This window comes from Brassica oleracea, chromosome C8 (genome assembly GCF_000695525.1).
Source record: "Brassica oleracea var. oleracea cultivar TO1000 chromosome C8, BOL, whole genome shotgun sequence".
In the NCBI taxonomy this organism is placed as follows: domain Eukaryota; kingdom Viridiplantae; phylum Streptophyta; class Magnoliopsida; order Brassicales; family Brassicaceae; genus Brassica; species Brassica oleracea.
In genome coordinates, this window is record NC_027755.1 from 30,258,359 (window position 1) to 30,272,871 (window position 14,513).

Below are 14,513 nucleotides of genomic sequence, written 5' to 3' on the forward strand. Positions count from 1 at the left end.
AAGGTGAAACCAAGCTTGCTAGATATCGATCAAGCGTCAATACACTTGTGGTATCTTGACAATGGAGCCAGTAACCACATGAGTGGAAACCGACTATTATTCTTATAACTAGATGAAACAATCAAGGGAATGGTAAAGTTTGGAGACGATTCACGTATTGAAATAGAAGGGAAAGGCTCAGTTCGGTTTTTGCTAGAGAATGGTGATAGAAAAGTTCTCGACGGCGTGTACTTCATTCCAGGTTTGAAAAGCAATATCATAAGTTTGGGACAAGCCACAGAAGCAGGGTGTGAGGTCCGTATGAAGAATGACCATCTGATTATATACGATCGAAACGGAAATCTGGTAGTGAGAACAAAGAGATCCAATAATCGTTTGTATAAGGTGATCTTAGAAGTAGAGAGTATCAAGTGCTTGAAGATGATAGGGTCAAACGAAGCAAACAAGTGGCACTCACGTTTGGGCCACGTTAATGTCGAGACTATGAAATTCATGGCTAATAAAGAGCTTGTAGTAGGGTTGCCAAAGATGACGATGGAGAAAGAAATTTGTGGGTCTTGTCAGCGAGGAAAACAGACACGACAAAGCTTACCTCAAACAAGTACATATCGAGCCACACAACCCCTCGAGTTAGTACACAGAGACCTTTGCGGACCAATCACTCCTTCTACACCAGCACACAAGAGATATGTATTTGTAATCATTGATGACTACTCTCGCTACATGTGGACCATCCTACTAAATGATAAGAGCGAGGCTTTTGACAAGTTCAAGATATTCAAAGCACAAACCGAGCAAGAAACAAGAGCTAAACTTGAAACTTTCAGGACAGATAGAGGAGGTGAATTTACATTGAATGAGTTTCATAGCCTCTGTGAAAAGAATGGTATCAAGAGACATCTAACTACGCCATATTCACCGCAACAAAACGAGTAGTTGAAAGGCGTAACAGGACATTGTTGGAGATGACCAGGAGCATTCTCAAGCACATGAGTTTACCAAACTACTTATGGGGGAGGCTGTTAGACATGCCACTTATCTCATAAACAGAGTGGTAACAAGATATTTAACTCATGCACAAACGCCATATGAATTTTATCGAGGAAGAAAGCCTAATCTTGGACACATCCGTGTATTTGGGTGCATCGGGTATGTAAGAACATAAGCAGTTGGAAGAAAGAAGTTAGAAGATCGTTCAAAGATGTTAGTTCACCTCGGTACCGAACCTGGTTCAAAGGCATATCGACTTCTGAACCCAACAAATCGAAGAATAGTTGTTAGCAGGGATGTAGTATTCGATGAGGATCAAAGTTGGAACTGGAATGGCAAAGAAGATGCTAACTCTGGAGCTTATGAGATACTTTTTGGTAAGTTTGGTGATCAAGGAACACAAGAAGATGTGATCATGGAAGAAGATCATGACGGTAATGGTTCAACTCGAGTTATGAGTGAAACCGAGGAACATATAGAAGATGATGAAGAAGAAACAGAGGTAGAAGAAACAGAGGAAACAGAGGATGACGATGATGAGCAGTCTGGTCCAAGGCGATCAACAAGAGCTCGCAAGAAACCGGATTATCTCAACGAATACATTTGCCTTGTTGAGCTAGAGTGTGAGAGGTTGCTAATCATAATTAATGAAGAACCTTGGGATTTCAATGAAGCTAAGGCTCATAAGGAATTGATAGTGGCTTGCGAGGATGAGATTGAGTCCATAATCAAAAACAAGACGTGGAACTTGGTTGATTTTCCTATAGGAGCTAAAGCTATCGGTTTAAAGTGGGTATTCAAGATAAAAAGAAATCCTGATGGAAGCATAATCAAGTTTAAAGCAAGTTTAGTAGCTAAAGGTTATATGCAGAGACATGCATTGACTATGATGAAGTGTTCGCTCCCGTTGCTCGAATCGAAACAGTATGTTTTATTATAGCTCTTGCGGCCTCAAACTGCTGGGAGATTCATCTTCTCGACGTCAAGACCACATTCCTTCACGGCGATTTAAAAGAAGAAGTGTATGTGAGACAGCCGGAAGGATTTTAGGTCAAGCAAAAAGAAGACAAGGTATACAAGCTCAACAAAGCACTCTACGGACTCATGCAGGCACCACATGCCTGGAATATCAAACTCAACGAGATTCTTCATGGGCTTAACTCTGTCAAGTGCTCGAAAGAACCGTCTCTTTACCGGAGGAAGGAAAACAATCACCTACTGATGGTTGCAGTGTATGTAGATGATTTTCTCGTTACCGACTCGGACCTAGCGATGATATATGAGTTTAAACGAGAGATGGCTGCGAAATTCAAGATGAGTGATCTTGGGAAACTGACGTAGTATCTTGGTATCGAAGTGTGATATCACTCAAATTACCCTAAGGAGTGATTTATACTCTCTCAAATAAGAGGTCAAGTTGTAGTACTTAGGGATCGAATCCACAGAGAGCTAGGGCACACAAAAGATCTAATAGTTATAGGATTAAGCTAGGCTAATAGTTTATTAATGCAGTAAATATAGTAAATTGCAATGGTGAGCAAGGCAGTTGCTCGGCTGATTGATTGAGGTTTGATGGAAGGATGGTTGCTAGATCTAGGATTTCTATTCAGGTAATCAGGATTATAATGATAGAGACTAATTGTTGTATGCAAGATATTAAAGAGCTCAACAATTAAGAACAAATCGATCGGCTCTCGCTTTCTAGATCCGTCTATTGACTAGATCAAATGATCTCAACTATCGTTTGTCGATCAATTCGAAAGTGTCGATTGATGATTCTAGAGGAATATCGATCGATACACCTTTCACGACGTCGATCGATTTTTTTTTTTGTCGATCGATTATTCTATTGGAATATCGATCGACACGCTTCTAACAAGCTTTGCGCGCGGGTTGATAAAGTACTCACTAGGGTTCCTAGATAAGTTATCATTTGTTTCTAGCAATCCTAGTTCAATGAGGATCTATTCAGAGAAAAGACCAAGCTATCGCTTGTGCCTAATGATTCTAAGATCAGGGTTCCAGTTCACGACTCTAGAACACAAGCAGTAAGAACATCCTATTGATGAATATCCTAACAACTTAGCAATTCTAAATTTTGGGCTAATCACTCATCCTATCTGAATCCTAAACCTAACAGATGGATCTATTTAAACATGAAGTTTGTCACAGAAATCATAGATGAATAGATATAATAGAATAGATAAAAGCAATGATTAAACCAAAGGAGTTCCTGGAGGACTCTGGAGGAGTTCCTCCTTTCTCTCCTAACTAAGAACAATGAATTAAAGAAAACTTAGATAGCGTAACCGTCAACAATGGCTTATAAATAACATAAATAGAGTTTCTGGTCATCCAAGGGTATTCTGGTAATTTGTGGTTGCTTCTGGGCTTCAGTCGGTCATAAAATATGCTCAGCCAATATTCTGGCATCACCGTTGACCGACACCAATGCTGTTTCATCGATCGACAGTCCTTCATCTCCTCGACAACTTCCTTTCACGAGGCAGACTGGCGACTCTTCAGTAAAACGGGCATAACTTCTGCTACAAGATGCTGATTGACCTCAAACGGGCGGAATTGGAAAGCTAACTCAAATATATATCTTGTGTCAGAAGATGGGCTTAATCTAACGGTGGGAAGGTCTCCATCTATAGCTAAACATCTGACGCGTCTGCGCAGCTCTGCACTCAAAAGGGCTCCAAAAGACACCAAAATCACCACTTTCCTCCAAAACATAATAATTATATCTTAAAACACTTATATACCATTGCTGAAAGTGGGTAAAATCCATGGTATATCAAAGTGCTTCAGCATCGTGATGGTATAACCTTGTGTCAAGCGAGGTATGCGTCTAAAATTCTTGAAGAAGCCGGAATGGGTGAGTGTAATATGTGTCACATACCGATGGAGCCAAACCTAAAGATGTCTAAAGGATTAGAGGAGAGATCTGTCAACGAGAAGGAATATAGACGAAGTATTGGATGCTTGTGATATCTTCTACATACACGCCCAAATCTTTCTTTTGTGGTAGGTATGCTCAGTCGATATATGCATGAACCGAGGGAGTCTCACGCCACATTGCTCAAACAGGTGCTTCGGTACCTGCATGGAAGTTTGTCTTATGGTTTGTCATATGAAAGAGCGAGCGGTATGAAGATAGTTGGGTATAGTGATAGCAGCCATAACTCTGATGCGGACGATGGGAGAAGCACGACTGGTCACATTTTCTACCTAGAAAGATGCCCTATTACTTGGTGTTCGTAGAAGCAGAAGACAGTAGCACTTTCATCTTGTGAAGCTGAGCTTATGGCTGCTACGGAAGCCGCAAAACAAGCTATTTGGCTTCAAGACCTTCTTGCGGAAGTAACTGGAAGAAGATGCGAGAAAGTAACCATTCGAATCGATAACAAGTCTAAAATAGCTCTCACCAAGAATCCAGTGTTTCATGGTCGAAGCAAACACATACATAGAAGATTTCATTTTATACGAGAGTGTGTAGAGAGTGGTGATAGACTATGGATTTGACTCATTTTCATCCATAGTTTATATGTGTTTTTACTAATAATTATTATATTATAGAGTCTATTTATTATATTTATAAGATCAAGAGTGATTTGGAGATAAGTGATGATTTTGGAGCATTTTGGAGATATTTGGAGAAAGCCATCGANNAAGCACCCGAGATGACCATCGAGCTCGACCATCGGTCGATATTGGAGAGGAATAATCAATCGATGTTCATGTCTTGACATCGATCGACAGCGAAGCGTGCAGAAAGCCCGTTTGGTCACAACCGACTTGAAGCCCAAGTCTTCACCATTTTACAAGATTACACCTGACGAGTTTCAACCTAATTATATAAGCTTTTCCACCATGTTAGAGGCAAAGTGTGTTTTTCTTGTTTTAATATTTTCACAACAAAGGTTTTTAGGATTTTGATAGATTGGAGAGAAGATCCAAAATTATATTTTGTGATTGGAACTCCATTAATATCTATTTACTATTCTAATGAAGTTTTCTTACCTAATTGCTGTTATGAATTGCTCGGTCATGTCTGAGTAGTTCCATTGTTAGATTTTAGGGTTTAAATATGTTAGGAAGGATTAGCCCCAGTTATAGATTGCTGAGTTGTGATAATTATCATTAGGATTGTTCATTAATGCATGTGTCTAGATTAGCTACCTAGAACTTGCCCTAGGATTGATTGATAAAAGCGAGAGCTTCATTCTCATTCTGAAAACATTCTAACTGAGCTAAGTTTCTTGCTATGAGCAAGGCAAGAGATGATCTAGTGAGCTTAGTAAGCTACCATTCAACCCGCGCATAAAGCTTAACTAGAAGCGCGTCAATCGATATCATTATTGAATAATCGATCAACTGAGCAAAAGGTGCATCAATCGATATCCATATAGAATTATCGATCGACACTTTCTAGTGATCGTTGAGATCATTAGATCTAGGTAATAAACAAGTTAAAACATGCGAGAGTTGATTGACTTGTTGATCAAGTAGTTGAGCTTTACATTATCATGCATGCAACTCATTAGGCATCTGTAGGATTATAATCTCAAGTTTCCTGAATAAAAACCCTAAGTCTAACTATTTTCTTTTAAGCACCAAAACCTCAACCAATCTATTGAACAAACACTTGTTCAATATAAAACTGCAATTTACATTTAAATCTCTAAAACCATCTTGCTTAATAAATCATATTAGATTTCTTAGGTTCCCTAGCTCCCTGTGAATTCGATCCCTAAGTACTACAAGTCAACCTCTTATTTGAGAGAGTATAAATCACTCCTTAGGGTAATTTGAGTGGTATCAAATGGGCAAGTAGAAGTGGATCATGTTCCGGGGAGCGAGCAGAAGGCTGATATACTAACAAAATCACTTGGCAAGCAGAAGTACAAAGAAATGAAAAGCTTCATTGGAGTTCAAGATGTGAAGAATGGAGATTTCAAGTTTAAGGGAGAGAATATTTGATTAAGCTTGAAATAACTTAGACAACAAGTTATCTATTTCCTACTGAGTTATGGATTAGGAAATAGAAAAATCTTTAACTGTTTAGGAGTTATCTAAATACTAATGTCTAGTGTGTTTAGGACTTTATATTTTATATATATGGATATGTCAAAGTGTGACATAACATAAGAGTTTGTGTGATCGAGAGTTTAAGTTTTTGAGTGAGTTTTCTTAAGAGAATAATAAGAGAGTGATTCTTATTAAAAGAGTTCTAAGTTGTTTTCGTGAGATTGAGATTCAATAGTAATTACTGAATACTATGAATAGTAAATACTAACCATTCATAAACTGGTGTTTCACAGTTGCTCAAAGTTTGAGAGATCACTCAAATCTGATTATAATTTTTTTTGCTAAGGAACATTTTATATATTTAGAGAACCAGCATTGATTATGAAACTTATTTAGTTTCTTTCACATCAAATTTTAATATTTACACTAGACCCTGATCAGCGCGGATATGAATTTTCAGTTTTTAATTATTTATTTTATTAAATGATGTATTTGTAATATTCGTTCATATTATATTCATTACGTAAATTTTTTTTTTGCATCTTAAACTATCTATTTTTTTTACGAATGTGTGATATCATATAAAAAAATATAAGAAAAAAAGTATATAGAGTTAATTTGATAATTGTAAAAACAGAAATTTTCTTTCGTGTGCGTTATCATATAAATAATGATCCACCCAGTTAACAAAAATCATGATTTTTTTTATTTGTAATTTTTTTTATTTTGACCATTTCTTTAAAACTATATTAAATTTTACATATTTTAATTAGAATATTTTTAATATAAAAATACAAAGAAAAAATAGGGAGTTTAATTAATGAAGTAAGAACATTTTCAAATGGATACTTCTCTTTTAATAATATATATTATCCTAAAATATGATAAGTTTTGATGTAAATGAAAACTCAAATTATGTCAAAAATAATTATATTCAATGATAATAACAATTTAAATTGATTATTTTTTAAAAAAATACAAATTCCAAAAATATTGTTTGAAAAAAAAATTCATTTATCTTTCGAATATAAAATAAAAATATTATAATTAAATAATAAAAAATATAAATAAAAACCATAAATTTAGCAAATGACAACTGAGTTATATTATGCTAAATTTTTTTTTCTAACAATTTATCAAATGACAAATGAGTTATGAGCAAATAATACTACATAATTTTTTAAAACATAGTCATTCTTAAATATTTTTTGAATAAATAATTATTTTTAAATTTAATCAACTGAAAATAATATCCGTACAATTGTTTGAGTCAAATTCTTGTTTTATTGATGCATGTTATATATTAATGCTGCATGTTATATATTAATGCTGCATGTTTTAGGTAACATTTTAATGATGCACGTTTTTTAAAATCTCCATTATTAAAATTATGCACGTAAGGATAACTCATGAGTTTTTTTGGTTGATTAAATGACATTATGTCCAAATTTATTTAAGGATATTTTATTAAGGTAACCGAAAAAGACAAACAATAAAATAGGAAGTTTAAATTCATTTAAGCATATTTCATTAATGTAACTGAAAAGACAAGTAATAAATTAGGCAGTTTTATTCGTTTTAGGATATTTCATAAATGCAACTGAAAAAGACAAGTAAAAAAATAGGGAGTTTAATTAATGAAAAAAAATATTTTCAAATGGGTACTTCTCTTTTAATAATATAGATTAGAGAAAGCTTAACAAATATCAAAATAGTTCTCAAATTTTTTGTTATGGTAGGTGACTAATTTTGGACTATAGCTGTAAAAAAAAATTGTGAAATTTTGTCCATAGAATATTTTTGATGTGGTTGTATCCGTTGTATTTGTAAAACTGAAATATGAAAAAATAAAAATAAAAATATTTCTACATCATAATTTTCTACAGTTAACAAAGTATTGATTTAAAAAATAAGGTTTCTACCTTTTTAATTACAGAATTAAAAACTAATATAAATTTGATTGATATTTTAAAAAATAATAGATAAAAATTACGTTAAGACAGTTATTACATCTCATATGGTAATCACTAAAATCATATTTTGTATATCTTTTTTTTTAATATGAAGAGACTTATCCAGGGACCAGGATGCTTTTACTTACACAAGCAAATAAAGCTTAAATATTTAAAACCATAAGACCAATTGGAAAGAAGACGTGAAAGCATGTGCTAGTAATGAGAGTGGGAGTTAAAAGACAGATATAGCCAACAAGAAAAAAACAGATAAATGAATTGCACGAAGACGCTTCTTCGATCATTCGTTTTTTTCTTCTGAAACACTTCGATCATTCGTTTATTTATTTATTTTGTGTACGATTTACTTTTCGTCCTTTTTTCCATGTACGCAACTTCCTTAACCTGACGTATATCGGGTTTGGTTTTATTAAATTCGGCTCAACTCCCATTTTGTTTATAAATCATTTATAAATTTTCTGTTATTGCCTACTCAATTCAACGGAACAAGATTGAACCAATTTGAGATACTTGACATATCAACAAATCGTTTTGCACTAATCTTCTAAATGTACCAATCCGTCAAAGTTGACCAATTCAAAACCATCATGTGGACATTTTTCTTTTTCTTTTAGATGTTTGCTCAATTTAATTTGATCCATTCATTGCTATTATGAAGTAGAGACACACACACGAGCACATGCGTGCAACTTTAAATATTCAGTCGCTCTCTCTAATCCCACATCGACAATTATCATGTGAGATAGAAGGAGAAACAATATTAGAGGGTTATATATATTTATTTCCGATTGTAATTTTTCAAAAAGAAAAAAAAAACTTAAACAGTCAAAAGATCGTTATTTCTTTCTAAGAAAAGAGCTCGTTATCAAACTCCTTAAGCACAAACATTGTAGAGTAGTTAAGAGTAACAATGTGGCTGATGAAAAAAAACAAAAAAAAACAATGTGGCTGATGATCAGTGATGTAGTAACCTATTCATCATCCTCTTCAGTCTGCCGATTGATGCATATATAAAATTTGTAGTCAGGGCACATGCATGAAGGAATCAACAAAAATGCTCATCTGGTAGTTCATTGCTCACTTGACGCACTCTATTGAGATCTGATTCAAACCACAAGCGATCAGAGCAAGATGAAAACAACTTGAAGGTGTAGGATAACTCCTCTTCTCCTGGTCCAATACAACTAGCATAGAATATTCGACCTTGTGGTGTGTCAAAACACTCTACAATAACAATCTCTCCTTCTCCTTCTGTAGTTTGTTCCTTGAGAATTACCCTCTTGCCACTCATGGGGTATATAAACACGGGCTTTCCACACTCAAACATATACGAGGACTCACAGTGTTTAGCAATGCTGTGTTCATATAAATCCTTGTTAAAGCAAACAAAGTCGCAGCTGCTAAAAGGGCAAGCACGTTGGGTGAAAGCACAGATCTCTAAATGTGTTGATGTTTCAGAAAAAGAGATAATCTCGGAGCAACCAAGTTCTACATTTGGACATGGAACTCTAAGTAGTTCAAGAACCCGTTCCAAAGCTCTATTGCGTGAACGAGTTTTTAAGGAGCATGTTGCACATTTTTGCTTCAACTTGTGGAGGCAAGTAAAGCATGCTATATGACCATTATCACACTGTATGGAAAAAAAAAGTAGTTGCGTGATCAATGAAACGAATATTTAATAAGACAAAACTTTGAATTTCAACTAGACGTTATGTGAGAAGAAGTGCATGTCATGTAGACAAAGATGAGAAATGGAACCTGGAAGATAGGAATGGTGAGAGGATCGAAGCAAAGAGGACACTCGATAGCATCTAGATCATGCAGCGTTGCCGTGCGTTTCTTCTTCCCCTTCGTATCACGGGAAGTACGTTGCCTCTTTTGCGAAGTGCTGTTGTTTCCATCCTCGGAGAAACCTACCATTATCAGAGGCAAGGCTCGTTATCAAAATTCAGTATGATGAACCCCTAATCCAAAGCTGACCTAACTGATGCAGACAAGACCTAACTAAATGTGTTGTTGGGTTATTAAGCTATTGGGCTTTTGTTTCTTCCTTTTATGATTTGAAAGCCCATTATCTTATAAAGTCGGAATGCAAAGGGGTAAATTTTTCTTTCTCTCGGATTCACCTCTGACTGTATCATCCAATGAGATCTATTCCTGACGGTATTCATTGCACCATGCTGAAGATCTCTTGTACATAATTCGTTTTCTCTGGAAATTGAAAACCAGATCTCTTGGTATAGAAATTACGTCGCCTGGAATTCGAACCCAATTCGAACCCAGACCTTAATGTACAAACCTTTAAACTTTGATTGCTGGGCCACAGTACTTCCACAGAGAACAAAAGATTAAAAAAGTTATAGTATTTTTTTTCCTCGTCTACAATATTCTTCCCACCATTTCGAATCATCAGTCTAAGTGTTATTGATCTATCTACATATCAGTAGAAATTTATGATCGAACGAAATTGAGTTAGATATGATCAAGAACTTAAAAGTATAATTCAATATTTATACAAAAGAAAACATAGTTCATTATTTAACATAATGTAACATCATATCCTTACATAAAATATACAATACGTAGGACATTATTTAACAGATAAGAAAGAAGCATGTTTCATTATTTAGACAAGAAGAAAACAAGTTAATCGTCTGTGTAAATTCAATGTACGCATGTTCTACTATCGAGGGGATCTAAGTTCGTCAATATGAGACTTGCTACGTGGACCTTGCGTACGCATGAATTGACGGTATTGATCATAGGTCGTGGAAGAGTAGAGAGCTGGTGAATCTTCGGTCACTAGCTCCTTCAATGGCTCGATTGGGATGTTGCCCTTTGGGTTGTAGAAGAATGCCAATGACAACCTCTCCTTTGCAGGGCTGACGATCACTCTGTGTTCTATGCTTTTGTATATTGAATTGGTCAACATCTAACCACACAACAAATTGCTCAATGGATGTTAAAAATTATATCAATCCAAATAATGCGAGATATTGAATATATATCCTGCAAAAACGACATTGATATCAACCAAAAAAGAAAGACCCCATGACATTTGTCTTTGGCCTTTAAGAAACTAATCTTTTTTTTTTACCAATATGCAATTGTTAGATTTGGACCAAATGACACAATAATGACAAATACAAATAAACAATAAATGATTAGAAATAGAATCAACGAGCTATTATCCCACGAGAAATATTACATAGAATCATATATCTTCGGAACTATGATTCAGATGTATTTATCCCCAAAATAGTTTCAGATTTAATTTTCCATTTTTTAAAGTTCAAAATCTAAAATACCATAAACCATGATAATTGGTTTACTGTTTCTAAATTATACTATAAATCATGTTAAATAGATATCTAACGATATCAAAACTCGAATTAGATCAAATTATAAATCAAGTTCATGTTTTAATTTCAGTTAAATGCCGACTTAAAATGTTTATAGTTTAATATAAAAACAGTAAACCAATTATTGTCACGTATGTGTCATACTAGTTTTAGATCTTGAAAACTTGGCTCAAATTATTGTTTGTAGAAAATTAAATCGAAAAGTATTATTTTGGAGATATATAAAATGAGGTTATAGTTTGGATGGCATTTGATATTATACGATAGTTTTCTCGGAGAAATAACTAGTCTACTCTTAAAAATACTACGCTTTGACTATGTACGTAGACGTGTTTGGTTTTAGCACGTTTAAAACATGTGAATATCTGTGAGCGCAGTCGTTGAAATTGTTTTTGTCTGTTTCTTGATTTAGGACCTTTTCTCTTTTTTCCTTTAATGGAGGCACATGCAGAATAAAACAATATTGCAGTGTGGCTTCATGCCAGTGCCTAATTGACCCCATCAACATTATGTTTTTAATATTCCATTAACTTTTTGACTAATTGATATTCCATATATTCCATTAATTTAACTTTAATAATACAGGAAAATAAAAATAAGGAGAAATATGCATGCACGTGCTTAATAACTTTAACTAACAACTTCAAGGATAAACGAAGGCGAGAATCAAATCCCATCTACGTGATATTTACTCTATTTTTAGCCTAATAATAATAATAAAAAAACAGCATAATAAAATTATAGAGTGCTCCAATCTTCCCCAACGAATGTTAAAGAGTAAAACAACTAGAATGTCAGATTTTCTAGTAATTTTAGTGTCAGTTCAATGCTCCATGATCTAGTTATTAAGAAAATAGTTGATGTTACACGAAAAAAATCAAAGAAAATATTCACCTGAATTTGGTCACCAATGTTAACGATGAGAGCATGAGGAGCTGGCTCGACTGTGATCCAAGCGTCGTCACATCCACGGACCTGAAGGCCGGCGACTTGCTCGTCCGGCAAAAGAATGGTCAATCCACCGGGATCGGAGTGTGGTGAGAGGCCGAGTGTTAACTCTGGCTGAGGGCATTTTGGGTAATAATTAACCCTTAAACATCCTCCAGATTCCTCTTTGCCACCAAACGCATTTTGAAGGATGTCCTCTTGTAATCCCAAGTTTCTCGATAATATACTCATCAAGTTTTCGCACAGTTTAACCATTTCCTTGCAGTAATCCTCCAGTATTTCTCTATATACCTCAATAACAGGGTTACAAATTTTTAGTTTCAATTTGTATCTTAAAATATATAGACCGAAATAAGTAGTATATTTCATCTTTCAAATGTACTTGCGTTATAAACTTATAATTAATAATCCACTGATAAGTCGTACTAGTGCGTCAGTGTTTGTTCTCTAAGATAATTATTTTGTATAGTAACAACGTTGATTTATTAGAAGGTTTTGGACTAAAATATACCGGCGATGAAGAGATAAAGAAGGCCACTTGGTGTAATCCTTCAAAGACAAGGGGCAGTAATGAAGATAATAGTAATCACTCCAATCAAGAATAGCTCCCTTCTCTACGCCAAGTCGGCTTCCATATCCCTCATAAGTTTTTGGCGAATTAGCATGCATGTTCTTAAGCTCCATGGGAAGACGAAAGAAGTCTCTCCATGTTTCTTTTGCTCGGTCCATGAGCTGAGGACTCATCCCATGGTTAACCACTTGAAAGAACCCCCATTCTTTACAAGCTTTTGAGATCTCGTCGAGTGTTTTCGCATGTAGAGTTATGTCGTTTGTGTATAAGCCACCTAAGTCAATGATGGGGATAGCGGCGGTGACAGGGTTGTGTTTGTTGTGGTGGTTTTGAGAGGGTAAGTTTGGACGTTGAGAGAGAGGCTTGACGTAGCGGTTTGGTATGGCTTTGAGGTTGCTTTGGGATAAGGATTGGACACGGACTATAGGCTCAGGCCAATCTTGGAACATGTTCATGGCTTTGGTTAGATTTTTGACTAAGATCTCAAAGAGATGAAAGAGGAGTCTGAGGATGAAACAAAGGAGTATTAAGAAGTTATATATAGAGAGAAAAAGATAGATTAAAAAGGGAGAGCTAGAGGGATTCATAATTACTAACTTGTTATATATTAACTCAAAAATAATATGGGGAATAACCAATATAGTGATACAACGGTTGAAAAATTATCTTATCGAAAATAGGAAAACAGTCGAAGAAACATTTTGCTTGGCTATGGTCTAACGGTATGTGGACTTTGGGAAGATTCAAATTCGAAACAACTTCACAACATTAGAATTGTTTTCAGATTTAAAAACATGTTTTGTACTTCATTTGAAAACTCGAAAAGAAATTTATCAGTGCAGTGCATATCTCTTTGAAGATTATTATATACTTTTTATAGGTCCGAGATATCCTCGAGCTGAAAAAAACATTTCACTTCACATCCTTCTTAAATTATAGATTAATAAAAAAATTCTACATTGAAGCATTTGTATACTAAATTTTGTATTCAAACCAATATACAGAAGAGCATCTATAAATTAATTACTAATATAATAATTTTTTGTCGATTTCAAGTTTAATTATAAAAAATAGAAAAATTCGATAAAATGATTAAATAATAAAGTTTTAAAATTTTAATATAAATATAATGTTTCAATAATAACATAATTATAATGTTTTTAAAAAGTTACATTATCATTAGAGTTTGTCTCTCTATTCTTACTTAATACTAAGAATATATTAATAAAAATAATTAATCAAAAATATTATAATAGAATTTCGTACAAGAAATAAATATGCATAACAAGTTTTAGCAAGATAAAAAAACATATAAATATTTTAAATTAATATTAGCATAAATTGAAATACGTAAAAAAAAATAGAACAAAATGTAAATAAAATAAGATCCTACTATATTATGGATAAAATATATCTAAAATTAATAAATTTATTAAATAAGAAAATTTAAAGTCCTAACATTATTAATTTATAGATATTTTTCTGTACGTGTGGTAACTGAGGCAAGACACTTGGCATCCGTTGTTGTTTATACTAAGAGCATGATAACATTTTTCAATAGCGTTTTACATTATATATTCAGACCATAAATGTTCATTTTTTTGCGTTTAAAACTTCCAAAACTTGTTTGATAAA

The 14,513-nt window shown here is 34.1% G+C and overlaps 3 protein-coding genes across 3 annotated transcripts; 1 reads left to right on the forward strand and 2 right to left on the reverse strand.

The window, feature by feature from the left end:
• Positions 1 to 1,201: 1,201 nt before the first annotated feature.
• LOC106309155 lies at positions 1,202 to 2,331 on the forward strand. Its single transcript, XM_013746221.1, has 3 exons — positions 1,202 to 1,424; positions 1,644 to 1,783; positions 2,101 to 2,331. The coding sequence occupies exons 1-3, from the start codon at positions 1,202 to 1,204 to the stop codon at positions 2,329 to 2,331; spliced, it is 594 nt and encodes a 197-aa protein (XP_013601675.1).
• A 6,587-nt stretch (positions 2,332 to 8,918) lies between these two features.
• On the reverse strand, positions 8,919 to 9,917 carry LOC106311285 (E3 ubiquitin-protein ligase SINA-like 7). The gene is made up of 2 exons (XM_013748492.1): positions 9,756 to 9,917; positions 8,919 to 9,627 (listed from the first exon to the last, which is right to left on the reverse strand). The coding sequence occupies exons 1-2, from the start codon at positions 9,915 to 9,917 to the stop codon at positions 9,043 to 9,045; spliced, it is 747 nt and encodes a 248-aa protein (XP_013603946.1). The 3' UTR covers positions 8,919 to 9,042.
• A 698-nt stretch (positions 9,918 to 10,615) lies between these two features.
• LOC106310291 (probable 2-oxoglutarate/Fe(II)-dependent dioxygenase) lies at positions 10,616 to 13,382 on the reverse strand. Its single transcript, XM_013747528.1, has 3 exons — positions 12,819 to 13,382; positions 12,254 to 12,590; positions 10,616 to 10,929 (listed from the first exon to the last, which is right to left on the reverse strand). The coding sequence occupies exons 1-3, from the start codon at positions 13,331 to 13,333 to the stop codon at positions 10,681 to 10,683; spliced, it is 1,101 nt and encodes a 366-aa protein (XP_013602982.1). The 5' UTR covers positions 13,334 to 13,382; the 3' UTR covers positions 10,616 to 10,680.
• Positions 13,383 to 14,513: the final 1,131 nt, after the last annotated feature.

Excerpts from the sequence above, each read along its gene's own strand:
- LOC106311285 (XM_013748492.1), bottom strand. The coding sequence starts at position 9,917 with ATGGTAGGTTTCTCCGAGGATGGAAACAACAGCACTTCGCAAAAGAGG. Across the intron at positions 9,628-9,755 it reads TCACCATTCCTATCTTCCAG|TGTGATAATGGTCATATAGC; the intron begins GTTCCATTTCTC and ends TTTTCCATACAG.
- LOC106309155 (XM_013746221.1), top strand. The coding sequence starts at position 1,202 with ATGTTAGTTCACCTCGGTACCGAACCTGGTTCAAAGGCATATCGACTT. Across the intron at positions 1,425-1,643 it reads CATGGAAGAAGATCATGACG|AACCTTGGGATTTCAATGAA; the intron begins GTAATGGTTCAA and ends TAATTAATGAAG. Across the intron at positions 1,784-2,100 it reads AAGCTATCGGTTTAAAGTGG|GCACCACATGCCTGGAATAT; the intron begins GTATTCAAGATA and ends GGACTCATGCAG.
- LOC106310291 (XM_013747528.1), bottom strand. The coding sequence starts at position 13,333 with ATGAACATGTTCCAAGATTGGCCTGAGCCTATAGTCCGTGTCCAATCC. Across the intron at positions 12,591-12,818 it reads TCTTTATCTCTTCATCGCCG|AGAAATACTGGAGGATTACT; the intron begins GTATATTTTAGT and ends TGAGGTATATAG. Across the intron at positions 10,930-12,253 it reads ACATTGGTGACCAAATTCAG|ATGTTGACCAATTCAATATA; the intron begins GTGAATATTTTC and ends TTGTGTGGTTAG.